The sequence below is a fragment of the Macrosteles quadrilineatus genome, unplaced genomic scaffold, assembly GCF_028750875.1.
Source record: "Macrosteles quadrilineatus isolate MER2022 unplaced genomic scaffold, UCM_ALF_1.0 Scaffold_3__2_contigs__length_128488019, whole genome shotgun sequence".
Taxonomy (NCBI): domain Eukaryota; kingdom Metazoa; phylum Arthropoda; class Insecta; order Hemiptera; family Cicadellidae; genus Macrosteles; species Macrosteles quadrilineatus.
In genome coordinates, this window is record NW_026542596.1 from 28,910,767 (window position 1) to 28,935,475 (window position 24,709).

A 24,709-nucleotide genomic window follows, 5' to 3' on the forward strand; every position below is an offset into this window, starting at 1 on the left:
AAAGAGGTCGGTGGATTTTTGGCATTGAGAACACTAAAAGGCTTTTATCATATCAATTCTCTCTCAAACATTAGTAAACACTAGAAAAAAATTATGTTTGATGTTTTTGTTTTGAGAAGTATGAGCACTATCACAATTTAAATAATTCAAGTTTAAGTAACCATTGATAAAGCTTAGAGGCACAAGGTAGAATTCACAACTCCTTTGTAGTAAATTTATTTTATTAAATGTACATTATATTATGCAAAAAATCAATGAGCATTTTTAGTTTTTAAGAATATAAACAATAAATATAACAAAACTGATATAAGCAATCATTTACACCATATCGATATACTCAGTCCAAACTTAAATTTATAGGGAAAATTAGGCCTACCAATAAACATTTTAGGAAGCATGAAAATACTTAATTATACACCTTATATACATGTTCGATCATTTAAATTTATATAAGTCTTTGTTATTATAGAAAAATAAATCCAGTAAATTGTAAACAATGATATAAACAAACTTAAGGTTCGGGAATAGAGATGGTAACTTGATCAGTGGACAGAGTAGGAGGTTCGGGAATGACGGGAAGACAAGGAGGAGTGGAGGGGGGACGGGACGTCTCTCCCTTGGACGTAGTCGGGCGAGGAGTGGGCGGCAGATCAGTCCTGGCAGTCTCGGAACTGTGGAAGAACAAACTACGTAGACTAGACATGGCCGAAATGCTAGGCCTGAAACAAACAGAATTAACATTAGTTGATAAGTTTTACCTGAATATAGACAATCAGAGAGTCAAGTATGATTATTTAAATGACATTGCAAAGGGCATAATGTTAACAGTGTCATAATGGTAAAATAATTACCATCAATAAAATATCTTGACTATGGACTCTGCATGGAGGTGGTGGAATTAATCTTGAGGGAGGCGAAAGAAATTATCTATAGTAAGGAGCAATGTTAATTAAATACTTTTTCCACCTTTTTTGTTAACTCAAGTTGAATTTTTAAATTCTTGATTTTTAATTTCACTAGAGATATTTTTAGAGAAATTTTAGTAAGCAGTGTTAGCTGACCTAGAGTTGGAAGTAACACTGTCGGTGGAGCTGCCTGAGTGTTTCTTGGTAACTTTGCAATGTGTCCGCTCAGCCTGTATGAAGCTGACATGGTCGTCAAACCTGACTCTCTCAGAACCTCCGTCCTCTCCACTGTCACTGGTCTGTCTGTCTACAGGCAGCTTGCGTCTGGCCACCTACACACAACAAATCCACTACAGATTCCTATGCTTTGTGATGGTTGATAAATCAAAACTGGACCCAATGGTTCTTGGTATTTGGGCTAAAGAAACAGCTTTCTGTCTTCCAATGTAATTATGTAATGTTAGTTTTCGCCCCAATAAGGAGGCAGTAGGAACAGTGGCAGAACGAAGGTGGCTACAGAACTCCTAGATAAAATTGTAGTATTTTCCCTGGTTTTTCCTGGCAGTAAATCCTGGATGCCAAGTGTACCTTTTTACAAGGGGTCTGCAGGTCCACGGTACTTTTAGTTCCGGGCCCGAGGAAAACAATGTATTTAAGCGGAAAATGATTATCACTCAAAGCTTGAGTGTCAAGCTGAGTCTAGCACATGTTCCCTCCTCTTCAGAAAGCATTAGTGAACATGCAAAATTGAAAATTGATGATTTTCCTATGATTGTGGGAGATGAAATAGGTTTATTGTCTTTTGAATACAAACAAATTATTGACAATGTCATGAAACAGCCAAAATTATAGCATAGTCAGTGATTGAATACAATATAGCTAACTACACAAAAGGAGACAAAGGAGTTTTTAAATATTACAACTAGTGATGGGCGGATCCAATGTAAGATGATGATGTCTTTGAGACCGCGGAAGCTATTCACGATTATACCGCAACTTTGGAAGATGTTTATGGTTTTGCCGAGACCGCAGTACATTAATTTGACCATAATATGAAAGAAGCTCTTTATGTTACCATTGATTTTTACCGTTATTGCAGGAAGATGTTCACAATTTTGTCGTGACCACAGACAACATTCTCGATTGTGCTGTAAGGATGAAAGATGTTTATAATATTACTGTGACCACAGAAACCCGTTCTCGATTCATAATAGTTGTGTAACAATTCCTTTTACTTCATGAATTCCCATGCAAAATGCTATTTCCTCTGAAAGCTAACAAACAAGTGAAACGTTTTTGAAGGGAGGTTAAATAGTTGTTTGGATTGAGGTCTGTATTGATTGGGTGTGGATCAATTTTCATTACTGTATTTGTATTACCTTGCGCATGAGTCCAGAAGCCAGCTCCTCCAGTGAGCTGAGAGACATGTTAGCATCACTCCTCATAGACACTGAGTCTGCAGGAGTGTCTATGCTGAGCCCTCTGTAGTTTGACAACGAACCTCCATCAACCTGTAACATACAATACTAGTTGTAGCACTTGACTACAATCGTCACATCTAGAAGTTATCCTCAGAAAATCCTATTGAAACTGAATTCCCCTAACTTTGAATAGGGCGTTGAATTTCATGGGATGACGATTAATTTTAGATTGGTTTCACAATTAAGACATTTAATTGCGATTACCATTAACTTAAAAAATTGTGTCCTATGGATGAATTTCCTTGATATTATTTTTTATCATATTCAGTACAGAGTGGCATGCACATAGTCACATTGAGGAAACTGCCACGTAACGCAGCAACAGCATTATCTTATCATCATTGATCAATGATATTTCTTATGTTTGACCATGGTTTTGACTTTTTGGTTTACAGTTTATATGGGTTTGCACCTTAAAGTTGAGCACAGAGCCAGCCAGTGCCCGTGTAGACGCTCCTCCGTCGTCTGCTAGAGACTTGGTGTCGGAGAGACTAGTAGCATTTGACGTCGTCTCACTGGACAAACTGAATCTCTGACTTGATGCTACATCAGCTTGCACCTCCAACCTATTGAATTTATCATTTTAATAATAGATTTCTATTCAAGTAAATTACAATTTGGAGAGGTAACTGATTAACTTAATTAAAATCTGATGGCAAAAATAAAGTAGCCAAAGTTCAGAGTCTCAATAATGTGAACTTTGGTTATTCAACCTTCTGTGCTATCCAATTCTCCCTGCCCGTCAATAGAGTACAGTGGGGTCACAAAGTGTTTCCGTGTGGTATTACAATGTGCTGTAACAGGTATATCGAGACAACCTCTTTTGCCACCCCTGTATTTCAGCTTGAGGTATCTTCAATTGACTGTACTTCTGATTGTTTTACACACTGTATTCGACACAATTTGTCTGAGCCCTTTATCATTTATACCTTTCATTTCTACTATCCCTCATGTTATTGGATTAGTATCGCTTTATCTTAATTTTTACACTTCCAGTAGTGTTTTTTTTACTTAGCATAAAAAAGTGTTGTGTTGATAGTGTTTTTTTTTATGATATTCGTTATGGTCGATTATAAATGAACAAATTATTTAAAAAACCAATTGCTTCAAATTCAATTGTTTAAAAAACCAAAAAGATATAGGGAAATTCACTAAAACATCAATAAAAAAAAGTCAATAAGCATAAAGATTTAGATTTAAAAGAAATTGATTAGCATATTTGGAAATGTGTAAAAAAGACAAGAAGAAAGAATTTGTAAACAATTGGGGCTTATGGTGATATAAGGAAGGAGACTAAGATGAATACCTGGAAAAAAATGGATTGATGAGGTAAATGCAGTTGAAAATAAACTGCAGGGCGACAGGAGATGATCTAGAGGCCTAGCGATGCCCAGACCTGGGGATGTTTGGAATGGAAAAGGATAAGTACATGTAATTGTATGTAATTGGGAATGGTGGTGATCACTAACCTGTGGCCGCCGGGCATTGAGGAGATGATACTGCCAGCCAGAGCCACCATACTGGCAGACTCCCTGTCAGCTTCCCTCTCTAGCTGACTGCCACTGCCCAGAGACAACGACACCTCCCCTATACTGGGGTTACCTCCGTGGTGACTGACTGTGTCAGCATCTGTGTAGGGGAAAATAGCTGCCATTAATGATGTTTAGAACCTTACAAGTTAAAATTGTATGTTACCTCGTTGAACTGTACGTTTGTGTGATGCTGCAGCTAACACGAAAACCTCAATAGCTCATCAATACGGTTCATTAAGAAGAATGAAAACAACAGTGTGTTTTGCTAAGGAAGTCTTGCTTTCAGTTCTTGCACATAACTTTTTTAAGTGTTTCTTCTTCAGATTTTTCAGAGCTTTTCATGCTTTTTCCTACAGTTACCTAACAATGTACATGTTCTCTCACTGATTTGAGAAAGCAAAGTGGCCAATTCGCTCATCAGTGAGACAATGTTAACATTGTCTCACTCTAATTACTTTGTCTCACTCCAGATTTGCAATGTGAAGGCACGAAAGTGGCCAATTCGATCATCAGTGAGGCAATGTTAACATTGTCTCACTCCAGATTTGCAACGTGAAGGCACGTTTCTTTACCAATTTATTTGTTTTATGGTAACAATATAATGTAGTACATGTAGTAAAACATAATGTGCAACTCGAGGGAAAAGTGCAATCGCCTCACTCGAGAAACCATTCCTCGAAAGGATTTCTCTCGAGTGAGGCAATTGCTCACTTTGCTCACTAGTTGCACAAATAACTATTGTACAAAGGTGACTCAATTTTTCATTTAAATTGTCATTTAACTTATATAAGTTTAGAAATTTTTCATTGGTCTAGATTGCTGAATATATCTGCCATTCATTTAACTGTGATGTGTCCATTAGCAAACTAGATCAAAAATCATATGATTTTTATGAAATTTGGTATAAAAATAATACTTTGTTTATTTGAAAAAGATCACAAATCAGTATGATAGGACCATAAGAACGGGGTTTTACGTGGTTTTTTTTCTCATTTTTGACCCTCAAAACAAAGAATTTTCAAATTGTTCTTTAAACCATTTTGAAGAGCTTAAAAAACAAATGATTTAGTATCTTGAAGTGTTTGTACAGTTATTAGTTATGGAGAAAATTAAAAAAATTTTCAATTTAAAATTTCTATGTGTTATTTTTATGAGTAATGAGTAAACTGGTTTTGTTTGCTTGTCTATGGATATATTTTCAATTTTCATCAATCTTGGCAAATTTATTAATTTGATTCTGAGTAGTTTAAAACTAATGTTATTTAAATAGGAAATCAATCTGACATATTAAAGGAACTATTTAAGTGGAAATCCAATCAGGAAAATGGAAATTCACTTAGTCAGCAGGTTTGCTGCAGCAGGGGCAGTTATTCTAAAACTAACAGAACTACAACATTAACATGGGAGATAGGTAATACGACAGCAACGATAAAGACCGATGAGTATGTCGAAGGTTAACATTTTCATCAGCGCCTACACCAACACCTTCTACAATACTAACTACTGCATACCTGTAGGTTTGGGGCTGATGACTCCCATGATGTCGTTTTCGTCATCAAAGTCAAACCTGACACCAGCTCCAGAGGTAGTGACACCACAGCCACCCGAGCGACACAAGGACACCGGCACAACACCGTACACGTAGAACAACAAGATAGGCACTCCTATACCTACAGCCAGCCCAGCCAGCACTGGCGATACAAGCACCTGTAAACAAACATGGCTGAATTAATATCCATAAGTAGATTTATTACAGATACTATTTTTTGGGTGTTTTACTAACTATAGGAATAACAGCATGAAGTAGAATAGGAACACCACAATAATAAAGTAGAATCTCTATTAATCAACCCAAACCAGTTGCAGAAAGTTAGGATAAGAGCAATGACGGAAAACAATAAAAGCCTTTAAAAATGTGTCTAATAATAACTTTTTCTTTTATTTTAAGGGTAATTGTATGGCATGTTCTTTGCTTTTAGTTACTTTAAATTGTCTTAGAAATTGTTAAACAAACAAACAATTTTTTGTGAATCAAAAACATCAGGTACTTTTCTTAAGCTATCCGTCATAATATTTAGCTTAAGAAAAGTACCTGATGTTTTTGATTCACAAGATTATGTTAAGTTTTTGGGTGTTTTGATTGATAAACAGTTAACCTGGTCACAGCAGATTGATCAACTAACAAATAGGCTTTCAGGAATTGTTTTCTTGTTCTCTAGATTAGTACACTATGTTCCTTTTGATTATGTAAAATCTGCTTATTTTGCGTTATTTCAGTCAATTGCTTCATATGGTTTAATTTATTATGGTAGCTCTCCTAAAATCCACAAGGTACTTCTATCTCAGAAAAAAATCATCAGAATAATGTGTAAAGAGGATAGTGAAGCACACTGTAAACCCCTTTTTATTGAATTAAAAATATTGACCATCATTAACTTATACATTTATCAATTATTATTGTTTACTTTTAAGAATAGCTTTAAATACAAAATGAGAAATGAAGTGCACAGTATTAGTACCAGAAACTGCAAAAAGATTGATCTGCCTCAGGTACGGTTGGAAAAAACAAGATCTGGACATGTTGTGATGGGTATTAGGCTATTAAATAAATTACCTCTGGCTGTGACAGATTTAGACTTTAAGAATTTTAAGAAAAGGCTGTTTTTATTTTTAGTAAACAACCCGCTCTACCGTATCGAAGATTTTTTTAGCATGTCTGATAAGTTAATAAAAAATATTTGAAATAGGATGTAACTGTGATTTAGATATAAGTTGCACGATTTTTTAATTTATTACTGTCAAATTTTTAATCTCTTGCCATGGTCTGTAACTTGCTCGTCGCTCAATTTTAATTTTAACTCTTGTATTATATTGACTGTATTAACTGAATTCCTTGTTATTTATATATTTATACATTTATTTACTCAAGACTGAATACAAGATGTATTTACCAACATTTTGACTTATCTATGCATTTCATATGTAAAAAATGATGAATAAATGTCTTATGTCTTAAACTGAGTAATGTTTATAAATAATTAAATTAATTAAGGTTTGTTATTCTTTTGTATTTAGTCTTAGCTGTTATGTATGAGCAGTATCAATAGCACAGCTCATTTTAAAATTATTATTCAGAAAAAGAATGCAATAGGTTCACAGGGCTTTATCTGCGATATCTTTGGGATGTAAGAATTTGTTAATGAACTTTCATGACATTTAAAGCAGAAAAATAATATTTCCAGATTTTGAACAGATAAGAGTTTAAACTAAAAATTTTGATGGAAATGAAAAATATTTAATTTGTAAACCCTGAGTCTATTGATAACACAGTGGAATGGTTAGTGAACTTGATAATAACATGTATTTGATATAGGAAAATTAGGTTTGTTGTTGTTTTCACAAAAACTAAAAGAGATACGAAGTAAGTGTAAATTACAAAGTTGTTGAGAATTAAAAAACCTATTAAATGATGTGCCGCTTGACATATGTTTCTATTTGAACATTTTGAACAATGGGCATTTGCAAATTTTTTGTAATTTTTATTATAAAAAAAACCTTTACTTGTAGTATATCACAGTAAAGATAATTTCATAACAAGTAAGAAAACTCAATTGGAGAAGGTCAGGGGGAGAAGGGTGCATTGCTATAGGAAACACAGAGTAAACATATTGATTTAAAAAAAAAAAAAAAAAAAAAAAAAAAAAAAAAAACTGCCAATTTGAAAAGGAATAAGATAATTAATTTTTGTTTTTGCTAAAATGTTAGTCCAATAAATACCTTTAAAATTATCTATAACATGACATATGTTTACATTCGAAAATTCAGAGATTTTAACTAGTGACCCTCAGTTTTTGGCACACCCTGTATCGGAAAAAAGTTGAAAATATTTTGACGTTATTCTTTGGGGTAGATTTAGTGGGAAATAATTTTATTAATCCTTGTACGTTAAGCTGTTCTTCCATAATCAATTTGAGACACCTTACGTGGGACACCCTGTATATAGTCATATCTAATTTTTTTTAGGTTATTGAAGAATAATAATGGACTCGGAATTACTTAAAATAATTACATCAAGAAAAATACTGTAATATATCCAAATTTCAAAAGATTATTTTTTCATATATTTTTCCAATATCCTCTTCATCATATGTTTTAACTTTACTTTAAATTAATTTATTATTGTAAATATTTACTTTTTGTATCAGTTTAAACACAGCCTGACGATGGAAACATAGTTTCTGAAAGCGGTTGTGGATTAAAATAATTTATTATATATTGGCCTTGTTGAACTTTTAAATTTAATTATACATTTCATTATTGAAGAATAGTTTTTCAAAATTGAAAGAACTTAATTCTGGAATCAGGTTTTGAAATTTTATCGGAGTCACAATTTATGTGTAGGCCTACATTTTAAACTGGAATTTTTCAACCCATGGCTAATTAACTGAGCTCAACTGCCAACCAATTAAGATAGTTAAGTTTGTCTCATGAGAATAGTCAGTCTTAATAAGTATTTTTTGACTGCCACTCACTGTTAACATTGTTATTTCTAAGATAAAAAGATAAATTCTTTATACTATTTTCAAATAATGTTTAAAGCATTTGAAACATATATCAACTATAGTCTGTTCACAATATTCAGGCAGTTTGAGGGAAAGTTCTCCCACCAGTTTTTTGTATTTTATGTATGTTGCTTAATCAGCTGTTGAGCTATTATTTTTAAGGTCCTTGTCAAGTGGAGGGGATAGATTTCTTCACCTAAAACCACCTAAATATTGTGAATGAAGTATAATACCAATAACTTTAAGATATCACAGTACCGGTATTAAGAAATAGCTTTAACACAAAAGATTAAGGTAAAGACGTATTTTCAGTAGGAACCATAATACTACAGTACAAACCATGTTTTGACAATAATATGAATATTCAGTGAAATACATTTTTTCATACCCATAGTTCAGGAATTTTTTAAAAACTGTAAAGTATAAAGTGTTGAAGACGACATAAGTAAATAAACCAAGCCAGAAAACATGAACAAAGTTACTAAAACATTCCTTCATTTTTCCAAATACTGTTGTAGGTCTTTCGTTCACCTATTAAAAAAAAAATGTGTTTATATCTCAATCTTTCACGACAGCCAAATTTCAAGATGAGTTTTCTTCAGAATTACATAATGCTTCAGAATAAAACGTTACAGCAGTGGAAACGTTTGAAAAAAAAGGAAGTGACCGATTTCGCGGCCATGAAAGGGTGAAAACGGAACCATGTTGTATGGCACGGTTTGCCCCATAAATGTGTAATCGGTACTTTATGGTTACTTGTCACCCCAATCATACAATAACCAAAGTTTGAGCCTTTCTTAAAACCCGCATTTCATCTCATTCACGACAAATGTGGACTGTATTTTTAATATTGTGCTGGAGAGATTAATACAATAATTACCCAATAGAACATAATCAACGCAGGTCCTTAGAACATCAATATTAAAGCTCTAAATATAAAAGAGCAACATATTTCCAAAATACCCGCCATGGTTATACCTACCTTTTACTCGACAAAGAGTGATATTTTACGTCGGTCAATTCTTTGATGCGAGATTATACGACATTGACATTCCATTGTTTTGCGGCAAGGGTGACGAGTGATGGGGCAATGTATCGGTTTTATTCATCCCCTTTCACAAGACTCCAAGGGATGTTAACCGATAATTAAAACAAGAGCTGCACTAATGAGACGAGAGGGTGGTAATGCGATTGCGATAAATCGATCTATCGAAGTCGACATCGGATGACGTTAGCCGCGCCGCGACATCGATAGGGGAATAGTCCCGTGAAGTGGTAAACATCGACGTCACTAACTGCGCGTAATTGGAACCTGCTCGACAGCGAGTGTTCTACATGGCGACACGACTGCAACGGCGCGGCGTTCACCACTGTACAAACCGAAATTAAGTTTTTAGTCCTACACATGCAATGAATTATTTTGAATACGAGTTCGGATATAAAAATCAAACGCTAGTAAAATAAACATTAAATTGTAAATTGATGACCATAATCCAGTATGAATAAGCTGTATTCAACAAGTAGATGTTTTCAAATTTAAAATTTCAATCCTTATTTATAAATCAACCGTGGTGAAATTTGTTAGATTTGCAATTTTAAATCAGTAATATGTATTGAAATGTGTATTAAAATAGTGTATGGAATGTATTCCATATTGTAGTAGACATTTTATGATAGAAAACTCAATTTATCATGAACATTTATTTATTTATATTATTTTTATTATATTTATTTATTTATCATGAACATTTTCAAATTTGAAATGACAATCCTAATAACATAAATAAATTCTATGTACGATAACGCGAGAAAATTTAGAGTTGGACTAAACTGTAAATTGAATTATGAAAAAAACATGTAGAAATTATTTGTCTATACCTATTACATATTTTTAGATTAGCAATTTCACTTCTGCTATACATTACACGTATAGGCATATTGTTAGCAGTGATAGCAGACAACGTATTTTGTAAACAAAACATTGACAACATTTAAATTTTCTATGAAACTATTGACGATAACAATTAATTTTACAGTTTTGCTGTACAAGAATTATACATTAGGGAAAGTGTTCTAATCGATAGTAAAAACAAAGGAGATTTTTCCACAGTGAATTTTAATATTAAGTTACTGACGAATTTCAAAAATCAAGCACTTATTATCGTCAAAGTAAATATTCCTAACTTAAATAAACGTCCAGAAATTAGTTAAATGAAAATTAGAAAACACATATTATAAGCGCACGATTTAGAGAAAAGGACGATTATGTACAAATAATACCGCAGCCTACTACAGTATCTACACAAATATGAAGCCAAAGGTTACTTCACTGAAGGAAATTATTCTACACTTTCAAGAGTAGAACGGAAAAGAATAAGACATTTAAAAATGTCATCGTTAACAGGGGTTTTAGTTTTATATTTTTGGCTTAAACATTTACAGTATTTACTTGAACGTTAGTACTGAAAACCTAAACATAACATAAATACTCAGAGCAGAAAAGACCATTTTTTATCTCAAGTTCCACAATTTTCGATTAACTCGCACCATTTTAACATCGTCTTTTTAGTTGTAATTTATCGCAATGTAAAACTGCAGTATTCAACTGTAGATTGTTTATATTTTCTTCACGATAAGCTTGTTTATGATGTTCTTGATTTTACAACATTTTTTGGACATAGGATTTCTATCCTCCACATTCCAAAACGTCTCCGAAATATGTATTCACCGAATATTAGTCGACAGTTGACGCACGTATTATCGGTATTGTCCTACAATGAATGATCGACAATGAAAACTAACGCAACAATTAATTGTCTTGATAAATAGCGTCCTTTCACCTTTAAATATGAACGGTGAACTATATAATTTTCGTGTCATTTTATTGAAACGTTTCAAGCTATAACGTATTCATATTGTAACTAGTATTTTATAGATTATTGACATTTTTCGCGAGTAGCTATGGTGTTTATAAATCAATTTCGTAATATTTTTAGCCACATGTGTTTCGACATAACGAGTGCTACACCTTCCAAACCCTTCGAAATACTTTCCCACCATCGTATTAGTTGACACACACAATTCTGCGACCATCTATCTCACTGTGATCAACAGTTACCGTCGTGTATCGCGATTCACCGACTACTCGCTACTCGCTAGTCGCCACCCCCCGGGCCGGATCGATCGCTGGGGCGGTGTACTCAGTCTCCGTGTCGCTCCCACCGCGTCACCATGTCCTGCAGCAGCGTCTCCAGCGAGGACGAGTCCCCAGAGGACGACTGTCCTGTCACAGAGGACTGGCTAGCCTCGGTCCTCTCCACCCACCACAACGGCGACGTCACCGTGGACGCCTTCAACGTACGTCCCGGCTGTGACCAGGGGGAGAGTGTGTTATCTGATATCCTCGCCGTCCATGTAGACTACGCCCTAGACTCCGCCCCGCGCCACCTCAGTCTCATAGTCAAACTGCTCCCCCAGGACCCCTTCTCTCGCTACTTCGTCACAGAGGCGCAGTTCGACCTGAGAGAGATCAAGTTCTACACGGAGGTCAGTCTCAGTCACGCCCAGCTGTTGCGTCGATTTAAATAAAAACGAGTTTGTGATTTTTAAGCCCTTAAACTCCATACTTTAAGACTTAACTTTGTACGAAAGTATGTATTTTGCTAAGTATTAGGAAAGAGCTAACTGCCTCTTTCGGCAACTAGAGGAATAAAAAACTAGAACCAATACACTATTATAGTGTATTTCCAAAAATCTTGAGAATGTTAGACTCAAAAGGGTTCAATGAATAAAAAAAATAAAAATTTGTTTCTCCCATTCACTTGTCAACAACCCTTGTAATGGGTTGGTTGGGGGTGGGAGTAATTATAATATTTATGAGTAAAACTTTAAATATTGCAAAACCTTTTAACCTAGTTTTTACAGCATTGGGAGTTGTACCATTTTGTTTAGAGTTGAATGTTTAGAGTCCATACCATGCTAAATTTGTATCAAAATAGTTTAGGTAGTTTTTTGTAAAAATTAAATTTTGTTTTGATTACACTACAACAAGCAAATTTAAAATTTTACTTTTTTAAAAGAAAATGACATACAGAGTACATAGGATGAGCGGATACAATCAATGGAAGCTGTCCCCTCTTCAGAAAGTTCAAATAATGATGATGATACATTATTTAAATATCTCATAAAAGTCAATCGTTGATAGAGTACTTTGCTCAGGATCGATGCCAAGCTTACTCTTAATACTTTTATCTCTTTAAGTTATAAGAATATTATAACAATGTTCAAATATCCTAATTGCTGTGTATCTTTGTGGCCATTCAAATATTTCATTAGGGTTAGGGTTTGAATTGCTGTGCTCCCTAATCGGAAAAACATAATATTCAAATGACTAGGGGGCTATGTATTAGTTTTGAGCCTAAAAAAACACAGCTCCAGCAGTTTGCAACATGATAACTTCCTTAAGAATAAAATAGGTCTACATAAGAACAAATCTGTTTTAGTAATAAATTTACGTTGTTCCTTTTTGAGGGCAAAATTTACATTCCTGTTATGCTTTTGGTATAAGTTGAAAAAAATTGGTATTCATCACTCCATTCAGAAAGTAGCTATTTTTGATGACAGCTAAAATATCAAAGAAAATCACTGTAGGCCTATACAGAAATAGGCATTAGCTAATTTTACTGTGTTTGTAGCGTAGTTTATGCAATTTTCAGATTCTTTGAAGTTATCTACAACCCAATTTATTTCTTTATAGGCTATACAAAAAATATGATTGGGTAATATGTAATACTTTTGATTTTACTGAGATCTGTTGGTGTGTATGTATGTGTTTTTTCCTTTTTATAAAAAGTATCGTTCATAACTTGTACTGAATGTGATTTTATAGCACTTGCTTCAATTATTCCCGTCCTTGCCTTCACATTATTGTACATGAAGCTCACTCTCACATAATTGGATTAGATTCTCATGTTAAACTTAAAAACCAAACAACAAACACCAACATAAAAAACAACAACACAACAAACAACAAGCAAACACCAAAACAAGCCACTTTCGCTACTTTTGATGAAATATACTATTCTCTTGCTCTAAGTTCTATTCTCTTCATGTTTGTTAGGATAAGAATTTCTGAGTAAAATACATCTGGGACTGAAACAGTGTAATACCTCAAGGCAGAGCTTTCACCTCTCAAACCCTTTTACACTAATATCAAGTGATTAGCCTATTCCATATGTTAATAAAATTTAAGAGAAGCAATTACTTATTCTTTATAATTTATTTATTTTAAAGATGATATGTCCATATAAAAAAAATACATACTAAAATAAAAGCAAAATATTCCCTAAAAATTGTCAGATTTATTTCCTATCAAAATAACATTAATATTAGTGAGTAATTAGGTTTTCTGCAACAGGGCACATATTGAGGTGTTTTTTTTTATTGCAATGTTGATAGCTTAGTATTAAATAAACAAAATTTCCAAATTTTGTTAAAATAGATCCATAAACAAGCAAACTACAACAATTTATTTATTCTCCATAAGTATAACATGGGAATTTTAAATTTACAATTTTTTAAATTATCTCCGTAACCGTTGGGCATACAACAACGCTTCTGCATACAAAATTATTTCTTTTTTAAGCTCTACAAAATGGTTTACAGAGAAATCATGAAATTTTGTGGTTTTAGGGTCAAAAATGGGAAAAATCAATTTTTACCCTATAAAACCCCACATAAACCCCTGTTTCCTCAGTCAGATTATGCTATGTTTGTATAAAATTTAATCAAAATCGGATAATTTTTTCCCGATTTATCGCGTTAACGGACACACACACACACAAATATATATATAAATATATACATATACGAATTTGAACAGATGATGTTTTTGGCCTCTGGGGCCTTCAAAACGAAAAAGTAAATCGTTCCCGGGTCTAGATCTTACCATGAGACTTACGATAATACAGTAGCTTATCTCTATATGGGAAATTTGCTAAAAAGAACAATCCATCTCTTCCTCCTCTATACAGTACTGTAAAAGAGAAGCAAAACAGGTGTTGTGTGCAATCCCTATTAAACTAAATAATGCCGTAAACTTCCACCCGAGGCGGAAATTGTTTATTTAAGGTGGGCCTCTCCCGCCAGTTAAGCCACACATTATTGAGCTTAGTATGGATTGCACATGTACTGGATTCGAACCTGCGAATGTAGAATGACCTCAATGCTTTACTAATCAGTGTAACGCCTCAGAAAACATACTACTATAACCCAGAATGCCAACCGCATGGTAAAAAGCGTTAAGTACTTTGAGAGAGCTTTGCCTGTCAATTCGTAGGCAGCGCCACCAGCGTTGCTATGCTGAGTGCATTGCAACGCTGGTGGTGCTGCCTAGGAACTGACAGGCAAAGCTCTCTCAAAGTACTTAACGCTTTTTACCATGCGGTTGGCATTCTGGGTTATAGTAGTATGTTTTCTGTGGTAACGCCTTACCCAACTGAGCTACGGTGCCACGGTCAGCCGAATGTGACTAGTGCCACTGTAAGAGTACAAGCACACTGTTGATCTATTGTTTTAAAGGTAGGGTCAAGTGGAGGGGGTATATTTCTTCGCCTTAAACCGTTTACATTTTTTGAACAGAGTATTATAGCGCTCGCAAGTGAGATTCCACAAACTAACTCCTCCAAGCTATACTCAGGCTTAGGTTTTAAAGTGTAAAAGGAGCTTCATATTAAATTCTATTCTAAATAAATTCAGAATAATACAAATGTACATTTTATTTCCATTTTGGATGTAATCTTTTTAAATATTTACACCTGAACAGTCTTCTGCAGTGCTGGTTGATGGTTTACTTACAAAAGCTTGAAAGGATATGTTTGAAGATTTTATATTTTCAAGACTTTTGTGTTTATTCCTCGGAACCATACAAGGATACAGCCTTTCACCCCGTGTTTAAGAGGGTAAAACTTTCTTTTTTGCACAATGTACACAAGCCATGAAACTTATCTTGTTTCCCTTTTTAAACCAACCCGCAAATTCTGAATTCAAGTTTGGGCCAAAAGCCACTTCTCATAAAAAAGTGTTTTCCTTGAACCCTTTTCACCTAATGTGTGCCACATCCCTACACCTGGCATGTTAAAGTTAAACTTGTACTAAATTAGAAGATTCCCCTTTAAAGTCATTGGTTTCTGATGCTGAATCTGATCAAATCAATTCTAACAAAAACAAGGAAGAAAACACAAAATACTTTTCCTGATCTTTGTGGCAAAATAAAATTGAGACTGTTGGGATGTGCCACTGAAAATTTTCTAGCTTTTTGGCACTTTATCAAACATTTTCCTGACCAAAACCCAAAATCCTGACTTTTAATGTCTGTGGCAACCCTGAACTGAGTGATCTAATTAATCTGACAAACCTAGTCCCATATAGGCAAAATGTTGTCTAGATTAGTGAGAGTCTATTTGTAATAAAACTACTTGTGTTTAGTTGACTGCTTTAAAGGTGCTTAGGAACTGATTTTTCCCATTAATATTGTATGTTACTCAGATACTTAAAAACCAATTTTTACTTTATACTTTTCTTTGAAATGGCGACCATACAAAGTAGGTATTTTAAGCCAAGCATGAATGGAGTTGAGTGTATGATGAGTAGCTCGATCTTGTAGTCTTGTTAGTGACTAAGGCCGACATATTCCTTAGACACAGCTGTTAATTAATAGCCCATACAGCTAATGGCGACTAAGGGACCTACAGTTTATAGTGGAATCCGAACCACATTTTAGCCTTGGTATATACAAATTGGTCTAATTATCAGGATAGCACTGCGGATAGTCGTAGTCGTAGTACTCACTCGTGCGGATGTTAATCCACACCAGGGAGAATCGCATCCACAGTGCATAACTATAAATATCCACAATTCGTGACCTCCTAGTAGCTGAATTACAGGACGATGACGCCCGTCCCAGTCGACAGTAAAATATAAGGTTGTTGTGACAGTACAAATACAATCACCAACACATTGACGCCAGAATAATTTTTATTTCCCTGCAGATTTATTTTTTGTAGGTTAAGTAGTTTTTTCATGTATAAGGCCAAAAAATCTTATCTATACCGATGAAAAAAACAAGGAATTTGGTGTTGTGTGTGGAATCCCTATTAAACTAATTGTTACTAATTCTGCTAACACTAATGCCAGACACCGCTTATTTAAGGAGTGCTCTCCAAATATAGCTTTTTCTCACATTAGTACGCTTATTTGGATTGCATTTGTACAAGGATCGACCTTGTACATGCAGAAGACCTCAACACTGTACAGTGATCCTGAATCGCGTACAGTGACGACGACACCTGTTAACATACATCTCTGCCAGAACTAATAAATTTTGTAAATACTGCAAGTAGAATTTTTACCACATTTATCAACAACTTTTAACAAAATTTGATTTTCAAAACCTAATTATTATATGTTTTTCATTTACAGGTAGTTCCTGACTTGAGCAAAATCCAGAGAGAGTTCCTAAAAGGAGGGAAAGACACAATCGAGTTACCGATCCCGAAATGCTTCCACGCCCGGTACAACACAGACACCGACTCAGTAGCACAATCAGTTCTTGTGTTAGAGAACCTCAAAACCAAGGGCTTCAAGAGTTGCGAATTCTCCCAGGGTTTGTCCCTAGACCAAGCCAAATCTGCCCTTGAAGCCATCGCCAGGCTTCACGCTCTCTCCCTCGTTCTCAAAGTCAAAGAGAAAGTTCCGCTGGATGAGAAGTATCCGTTTTTGTTCCAAACGGCCAGAGCTTCGGACTCATATCAACAGCTGGTAAAGCGAGGGCTCCCGCAGCTTGCACATTTCCTACAGCGACGCCCTGGTCTGGAGGATGTCTTGGAGAGTCTGTCGTCTCTGACACCAAACACGAAGGACATAATCGCAGCCCTCCTCGCTCCAGAGGAACCTCTCTGTCTTATCACACACACAGACTTCTGGTGTAACAACCTCTTGTTTCATGAGGACGGGAGGTGCGCAGTCCTTGACTGGCAGATGGTCACCTACAGCCGCCCGACCAACGATGTCGCTTTGCTCGTTGTAAGCTCATTGTCAACAGAACTGAGGAGGGGTCACACCGAGGAGCTGCTGGATTCTTATTGGTCAGCATTGAACTCCTACTCGTCCCAGTTACAGCTGGATATAACGGCGGAGCTCGGCTACGACCGTCAAAAACTATCCAAAGACTTTCGCCGCTCCCAATTGCTTGCTTTGCTGCTTTGTATCGGTTCCGTAGATGTAGCGCTAGGTGATCCGCTGACAGAACAGCGACTGCTAGATGTCCTACATGACCTCCATACGGACGGCATCCTCTCAACCGACATCCTAGACCAGTGACTTGTGCCAAATACTGACTAACCAGAAGATCTGGGATCATATGCAGGCTGTGTTATACAATGTCTTAGTGTTAGCTTACAGAATGGTTGCGACAGACTTAAACATTACTGTGTAATGAAAGAATAAATGTGAAAACGACCTTTTACCTTAATATATACTGTGAAAAATACTTGATCAGATAAGTGTTTAACTTTTCCCTGATCTAAAAAATTTATTAATTTTAAAATGTCCCGAGATAGAAAAATTACATTAATGTAATGCAGAAACAAAATAGTACTATACGAGGGCTCGCCCCGTGGTCGAAAACTCGACCAAAAGTATGTATTGTGCAAACTTCTCTATTTTCAACCTACGCTGTAAATAAAACATGTGATTGGAATTTCTTTAATTTGTTTAGATTTTCTGTTTATATTTTGCTGTTTTTTCGTCACCAACATGGAACACACAAGGCCCATGTTAATTTTGTCAAAATTTCAAATTATTTTTTGTGCTTATTTTTTAGTCTATTTTAATTTATAAAAGGATTCTGCACATCTACAGGAAACTATCTTTCATTTGGGACCAACTGCTTGTTATTCCGTTCAGTAGTATGGTCAAGCTATCTGTCGTAAGTTTTGCAAAAGTTTTTTTAGTATATAAGATGTAAATATGTAATAGTTTAACACAGTGTAAAACAGTTAAAAAACAGTTTACACAAAGTAAAAATCAATCATTCTTCAGTATTAAGTATTTGTCTAGAGGCCAGGTTGACTGCATCTTTTATATTTAAATGTATCTAATCATATTACAAACAACCCAAATTTCACACCATTTTGTAGACACTCAAAAATGGTAGAATGGAAAAATTGCAATAAAACTGTTATACACTAATAATAATAGGAAGAACCCTTAATGTAAATTTATTTTGATAAAATAATGTTCTTGTACACAGAGTTTTTAGACTTAGATAAAATCTCAATATTGTGCGAAGTAGAACGTTTCCCAACACAAGATGGATGACACCTATTATTTATTCTATGAGCGGCCAGAGACGATACTACTCGGTGAATGATTCATTATGAATTGCGGCAATTACTCTGCTGACCCATGTCTGATACCATGACACAGACTATCACTGACTCATGTGTGATTACATCATACTGATGACTAGAAGTCCTATTAGAATAAGAATATAACAAGAGAGTAAATAAATTGGAAATTCAGTAAAAAGCCGATCAACACCAGAACAGTTGCTTGAGAACCATTTCAATTGTTAATTTTTAGGGTAAATATAGTAAATCGTATTGTTAAACCCAACCTCCTTATGAAATTAAGATATATGTTGGTCAGGTTATCTACACAACTCCAAAGTACAAGGTTTATGATCTCCTTGGGGATCTTGGGTTCTCATAAGTCGTACATATGTCAATACTAAAGGTATAAATGACTTTTTTGTTTCTTCCCAAGCGTTAATCCTTCTTAAGTTAACCCTTTTTCTCGTCAAGTGAGGTCTGGCTTACCGGGTGTTTGGGTTGTACCATAGTTCTCCTTTCACTTATATTTTTGCCAGGTAAGTCTGATAATTTTTTGTTAAGTCTGAAAGCAGAACTCCCTCCAAACTACTTAACAAAAATATTACCCTTCAAAATTTTAATCTTTGAATCCGGTTTTCCATCTAGGTCCTATTTTTTAAATTTGCAGTTTATAAAATCAAACATATAGGCATTTTCATAAAATTAAAAAAGTGCAATATAATATTGAAAAATTACTGACTTAGACTATATAACATTGATTATTTATTAATTGTCCATTCCAAAAGAAAGTAATGGAATTAATAACTAGAATTGTAAAAAAGAGAATAAAAATATGTCATACAATTCCTTTAAATTTTGCTAAGTATGGGAAAAATTTTGATTTTGAAAATAAAACCGTGAGAAAGCAGCAGCAGCAAGCAATTAGGCATGAATAGCGAGACTCTTTGGCTTTTAAATTATTCATTCTGTTTGCAGCTTCTACAATCCACCTATAATTACATATTTATGACACCCTTTACAAATTTTAATATTCCTTTGATTTTACATTCACCATCACTTTTGCCTGAGGAGAACAAATTTATAAAAACTATTGTAATTTTTTGAACTATTTGACATCAGGGTAAATTAAATGAAAACCAAGTGTATTATAAAGGAGATGTTTTTTATGTCTGGCTATGTGTTTGTACATGGTGAACCCCAAAAGTAATGAACTGCATTTATTTAATTTTTCACAAAAGATTGATCATGAACCCAGTCAAAACTTAGGCATGTCCGTGTCCTTAAAATATCATCAGGAGGATTTAAGTTTTGAGGTTGAACTTTAAGAAGTCAGTATTGGTTTGGATACTTATTATTTAAGCAAACCACTATGAGAACAGTTGTTTTATATACTTTTTTCCTTCTTTTACATTTTTCCAAAGTTAGTAATTTTACTGTCACAATTTTTAACCTGTTTAAGTCGAATCAAAGAGAATTGTAAAGAAATAAGCATTGAAATTTAATTCAGCGACTTAATAACATCAAGAACTAACTGCAGCAGTTTAGCATTTAGTGACATAAAATTCAAAGAAAATTATGAAGGAATTAAAATTAAACATCAACATTATTCTAGCCTAGGAAATTTTGTAAAATTACAAACTTAGAAACAAAAAAAAGGAAATTAGAAAATGATATGGTAAATGCTAACTGATTCAGTTTATTAAAAAAGTTAATGGAATAGCGAATAAAAATCCCACGTTAAACATTTCTGTGTTCTTTGTAGGTAGAATGTACAAAAAAAACCTGTTTCAAACAAATTGGAATTCATAATTTTTTTTATTTACTTCCATAAAAAACTACATGTAAATGTTTAAGGAAATACATTTTAAAAGCATAAAAGACTCTTTAAACAAAATTAGTTAGCGATTGGTATTAGTGTAAAAGTGTATAAAAAATGTTTATTGAAACAAATTTGCAATTAAAATTTTTTTATTTGTTACAATTTAAGTTAGCAATTTTAACTTGGCTTCAATTTAGATTTTTCAAACCAGCTAAATGTGGGGAGGGGGGATGGTTGCTGAGATAACAGTTTGCCCTAACAGGTGATGCGGTTGAACGGACATAAAGGCAGGAAACCACCGTAACTGCATTGCACTTCATAGAATGATAGACAACAGAGATGGTTTATGTACAAACATCTGGCATGTTATACTACTACTGGATGTTGTTTGCTTTAAGAATCAATGAGGTCAATAATTACAACTACAGCCAAACCCTAAAAGAGGTTCACAATTACATCGTCTTAATACCCCCGCCGCAGCAAACCTGCACACTAAGCTAATTTCAACTTGTCTGATTACATTTTTACTGAAATATTTCTATAAATAAGACATTTTTAGTCCCAATTTAAATAACATTAGATTTGACGAGTACTTAGGTTTGCTGCTAAGGGGAAGATAAAAAGTGTTTTTTACCAAACGTCAATAGTATAGGATGAAATAAATAAATTTGCCAAATGTTATCAACATTTATCCATAAACAAGTAAACTACAATAGTTTTCCTTTTCTCCATAAGAATAAAATGGGAATTTTAAATTACACTTTAATTTTTTAAACTCTACAAAATGGTTAAGAAAGAAATTGCAAAATTTATTGTTTAAACAAAAAACAAATAGAACCCATAAACCCCCCCCCCCCAAAAAAAAAAAACCCCATTCCCATGATGCGATCATGCTGGTTCGGGAACTCGTTCGAATAAATGTAGGTTTACACGTTTATATCAAATTTCACCAAAATCTGATTCTTTTTGCTCAAGTTATCATACTAACAGATATAGGTATACAGGGTTAGTAAAAAGTGTGGAGACCCCCTGTTATTTTTTTAACGGCCCATACTAGAAAAACTAAACTCGGCACACCATTATGGCATGTTATGAAGTACTTTTTGGGCATAACCACCACTTGGTGTTCATCCCCAAAATGGGGGATTTAGGGGGAAACTAAAAAATTTCAAACACAAAGAACCATCGAGTGACCCATCATTTTGAAGGTCCTGGTAAAAGAAAACCAACAACGCAAACTAGAGGTCTCTATCTCAGTGCAGTACAAAATGGCAGCCAATTGAAATTCTCATAAGTTCCCAAACCCAAAATGGGGGATTTTGGGGAAACTCAAAAATCTTAAATGATAAGCCCCATCGAGTGACCCCTCATTTTGAAGGTCCTGGTAAAAGAAAACTAACAACGCAAACTATAGGTCTCTATCTTATCACAGTAAAATATGGCAGCCAATTGAATATAAAATTGCAAGTTATTTCCGATTTCTAAAGATTTCAATCAGCTTCCATTTTTTACTGGATTGAGATAGAAACCTCTAGTTTGCGTTGTTAGTTTTCTTTTACCAGGACCTTCAAAATGAGCGGTCACTTGATGGGGCTTATCATTTAAAACTTTTGAGTTTCCCCCAAAATCCCCCATTTTGGGTTTGGTAAGCAAGTGGCTATTAGGCTTAAAAAGTACTTCATAACATGAGAAAAAGGTGTGTAGAGTTTAGTTTTCCTAGTGTGAGCCGCTACAAAATTTACAGGGGGTCTCCAGACTTGGAAAGCTGCAAGTTAAATTCAACTTCCGAGAATTTCAATTGGCTGCCATTTTTTACTGGATTGAGATAGAGACCTCTAATTTGCGTTTTTGGTTTTATTTTACCCGGACCTTTAAAACGAGGGGTCACTCGATAGGTCTTTGTATTTGAAATTTTTGGGTTTCCCCCAAAATCCCCCATTTTGGGGAAGTACATCAAGCGACGGTTATGCCCAAAAAGTACTTCATAACATGCCATAAAGGTGTGCCGAGTTTAGTTTTTCTAGTATGGGCCGTTAAAAAATAACAGGGGGTCTCCACACTTTTTACTAACCCTGTATTTGAATTTTAAAGGATGGTGTTTTTGACTTCTGGGGACCTCGAAACAAAAAAGTAAATCGGTCCCAGGTCCAGGTCTTACCATGAGACCTACGGTAATAGCTTATTCCCTATCGCTAAAATTATAAACAAAATTTCCAAATTGATAAGAAGCTTAGTAGTGGTTTACTGAGCACAGTTTGGGCACAAGGGGATTGTATTTATGCTCTATTTTTACAACAATTAATATACAATGTTTTAAGTTTTAGAAATTAGTTCTATTCCTAGGCAATGATTATTTTGTAAATAACTAATTAGTTATTGTTAGAATAACTGTAATACTTATTTTAAGACACAAAGCCATGTTACCTAATTGGCAAAAATACTTCTCATTAAAAGTTTACAACCAGTAAAGAGAAGAGTATGTGTTAATAATTTCATAAATACATTCAGTAATATCTTATGGACATTTTCAAGTTTATCTTGTAGATGAGTGAACGAAGTGAACGAATCTATGTATCGTGTATAGCGGAGTCGGAGAAAAGTTGTCCGCTTGTCTGTCTGTCTTTCTGTGTGTGTGTTCGCACCAAAAACTCAAGAACCGTTGCACTCATAGCGTTCAAATTTTGCACAAATAATTATGACACCAGTGGGAAGACCTCATTAAAATTCTAGACGATTCCGTTCAGTAGTAATTATAAAAACCTTAAAAACATTTTTAAATTTGTCCCATAAGAATAACATTAGGAGCTACCTTCTTCTTCTTTTTATTTGTTTACGTTTTGCGACCAACAATTTTGTTGTCTACTTAAGACAGAGAGAACGACTTTTACTCTAAGCTATTTCATTCATGGAGTAAACAGTTTGGCGTCTATGAATATATATCATTATAATTTCACAGGTTTCAGAATAATGTTGTTTGAGTTAATTAAATTTCACAACTTTCTAAATAATAAATTGAACTTGAACTAGCCTACAATATTAATCGGCAGTTATATACCGTTTATGTTCAGTATTAAAATTCAACTTATATATATGTATATATTTAGAACAAAGCAGCTTTTTACATTATTCAATTTAATGTTAGCATTGAATATTAAATATTCAAAGATGTTAGTAATACTAAAATGCTATGCGAAGGGGGGGGGCGGAAACAGGTCCACGACGTAGAGAGTGGTAAAGGAAGCGGAAAGGTGAGCAGTGCGGAGTGTGGAAATCCTTTGTGACTGTTAAATTAAAATATCTGTAATACTAAAATGCTTTGGAAAGAGATAGAAACAGGTCTACGATGTAGGAAGTAGTCAAGGCGAGCGCTCCGGAGTGTCGAAAGCATTTGTGACAGTTATAATAATGTATCTACAATTCTAAAAACGCAATGGGAAGGGAGAGAAACAGGTCCACGACGTAGGAAGTGGTGAAGGAAGTAGTCGAGGCGAGCAGTCCGGAGTGTGGGAACCCTTTGTGACAGTTAGATTAATGGATCTGCAATGATAAAATGCTAAAGGAAGGGAGGGAAACAGGTCCACGACGTAGGAAGTGGTGAAAGAAGTAGTCAAGGCGAGCAGTCCGGAGTGTGGGAACCCGTTGTGACAGTTAGATTAATGGATCTGTAATAAAAAATGCTAAAGGAAGGGAGGGAAACAGGTCCACGACGTAGGAAGTACTGAAGGAAGTAGTCAAGGCGAGCAGTCCGGAGTGTGGGAACCCGTTGTGACAGTTAGATTATTGGATCTGTAATAAAAAAAATACTAAAGAAAGGGAGGGAAACAGGTCCGTGACGTAGGAAGTGGTGAAGGAAGTAGTCATGGCGAGCAGTCCGGAGTGTGGGAACCCTTTGTGACAGTTAGATTAATGGATCTGTAATAAAAAAAATGCTAAAGGAAGGGTTGGGAAACAGGTCCACGACGTAGGAAGTGGTGAAGGAAGTAGTCAAGGCGAGCAGTCCGGAGTGTGGGAACCCTTTG

The 24,709-nt window shown here is 34.7% G+C and overlaps 1 protein-coding gene across 3 annotated transcripts in view; it reads right to left on the bottom strand.

Annotated features, from left to right (window-relative positions):
• Nucleotides 1-203: 203 nt before the first annotated feature.
• Nucleotides 204-24,709, bottom strand: part of LOC128989609 (E3 ubiquitin-protein ligase RNF19A-like) — a 52,761-nt gene continuing 28,255 nt past the window's right edge. For all 3 annotated transcript variants that reach the window (XM_054411545.1, XM_054411543.1, XM_054411544.1), the window contains 6 exons: nucleotides 5,430-5,625; nucleotides 3,856-4,015; nucleotides 2,799-2,952; nucleotides 2,285-2,416; nucleotides 1,062-1,237; nucleotides 204-719 (listed from right to left, as the gene is read on the bottom strand). In XM_054411545.1, the coding sequence (XP_054267520.1) occupies nucleotides 512-719; nucleotides 1,062-1,237; nucleotides 2,285-2,416; nucleotides 2,799-2,952; nucleotides 3,856-4,015; nucleotides 5,430-5,625 (1,026 nt within the window). In that variant the 3' untranslated portion in view covers nucleotides 204-511. The remainder of the gene's footprint in view (nucleotides 720-1,061; nucleotides 1,238-2,284; nucleotides 2,417-2,798; nucleotides 2,953-3,855; nucleotides 4,016-5,429; nucleotides 5,626-24,709) is intronic.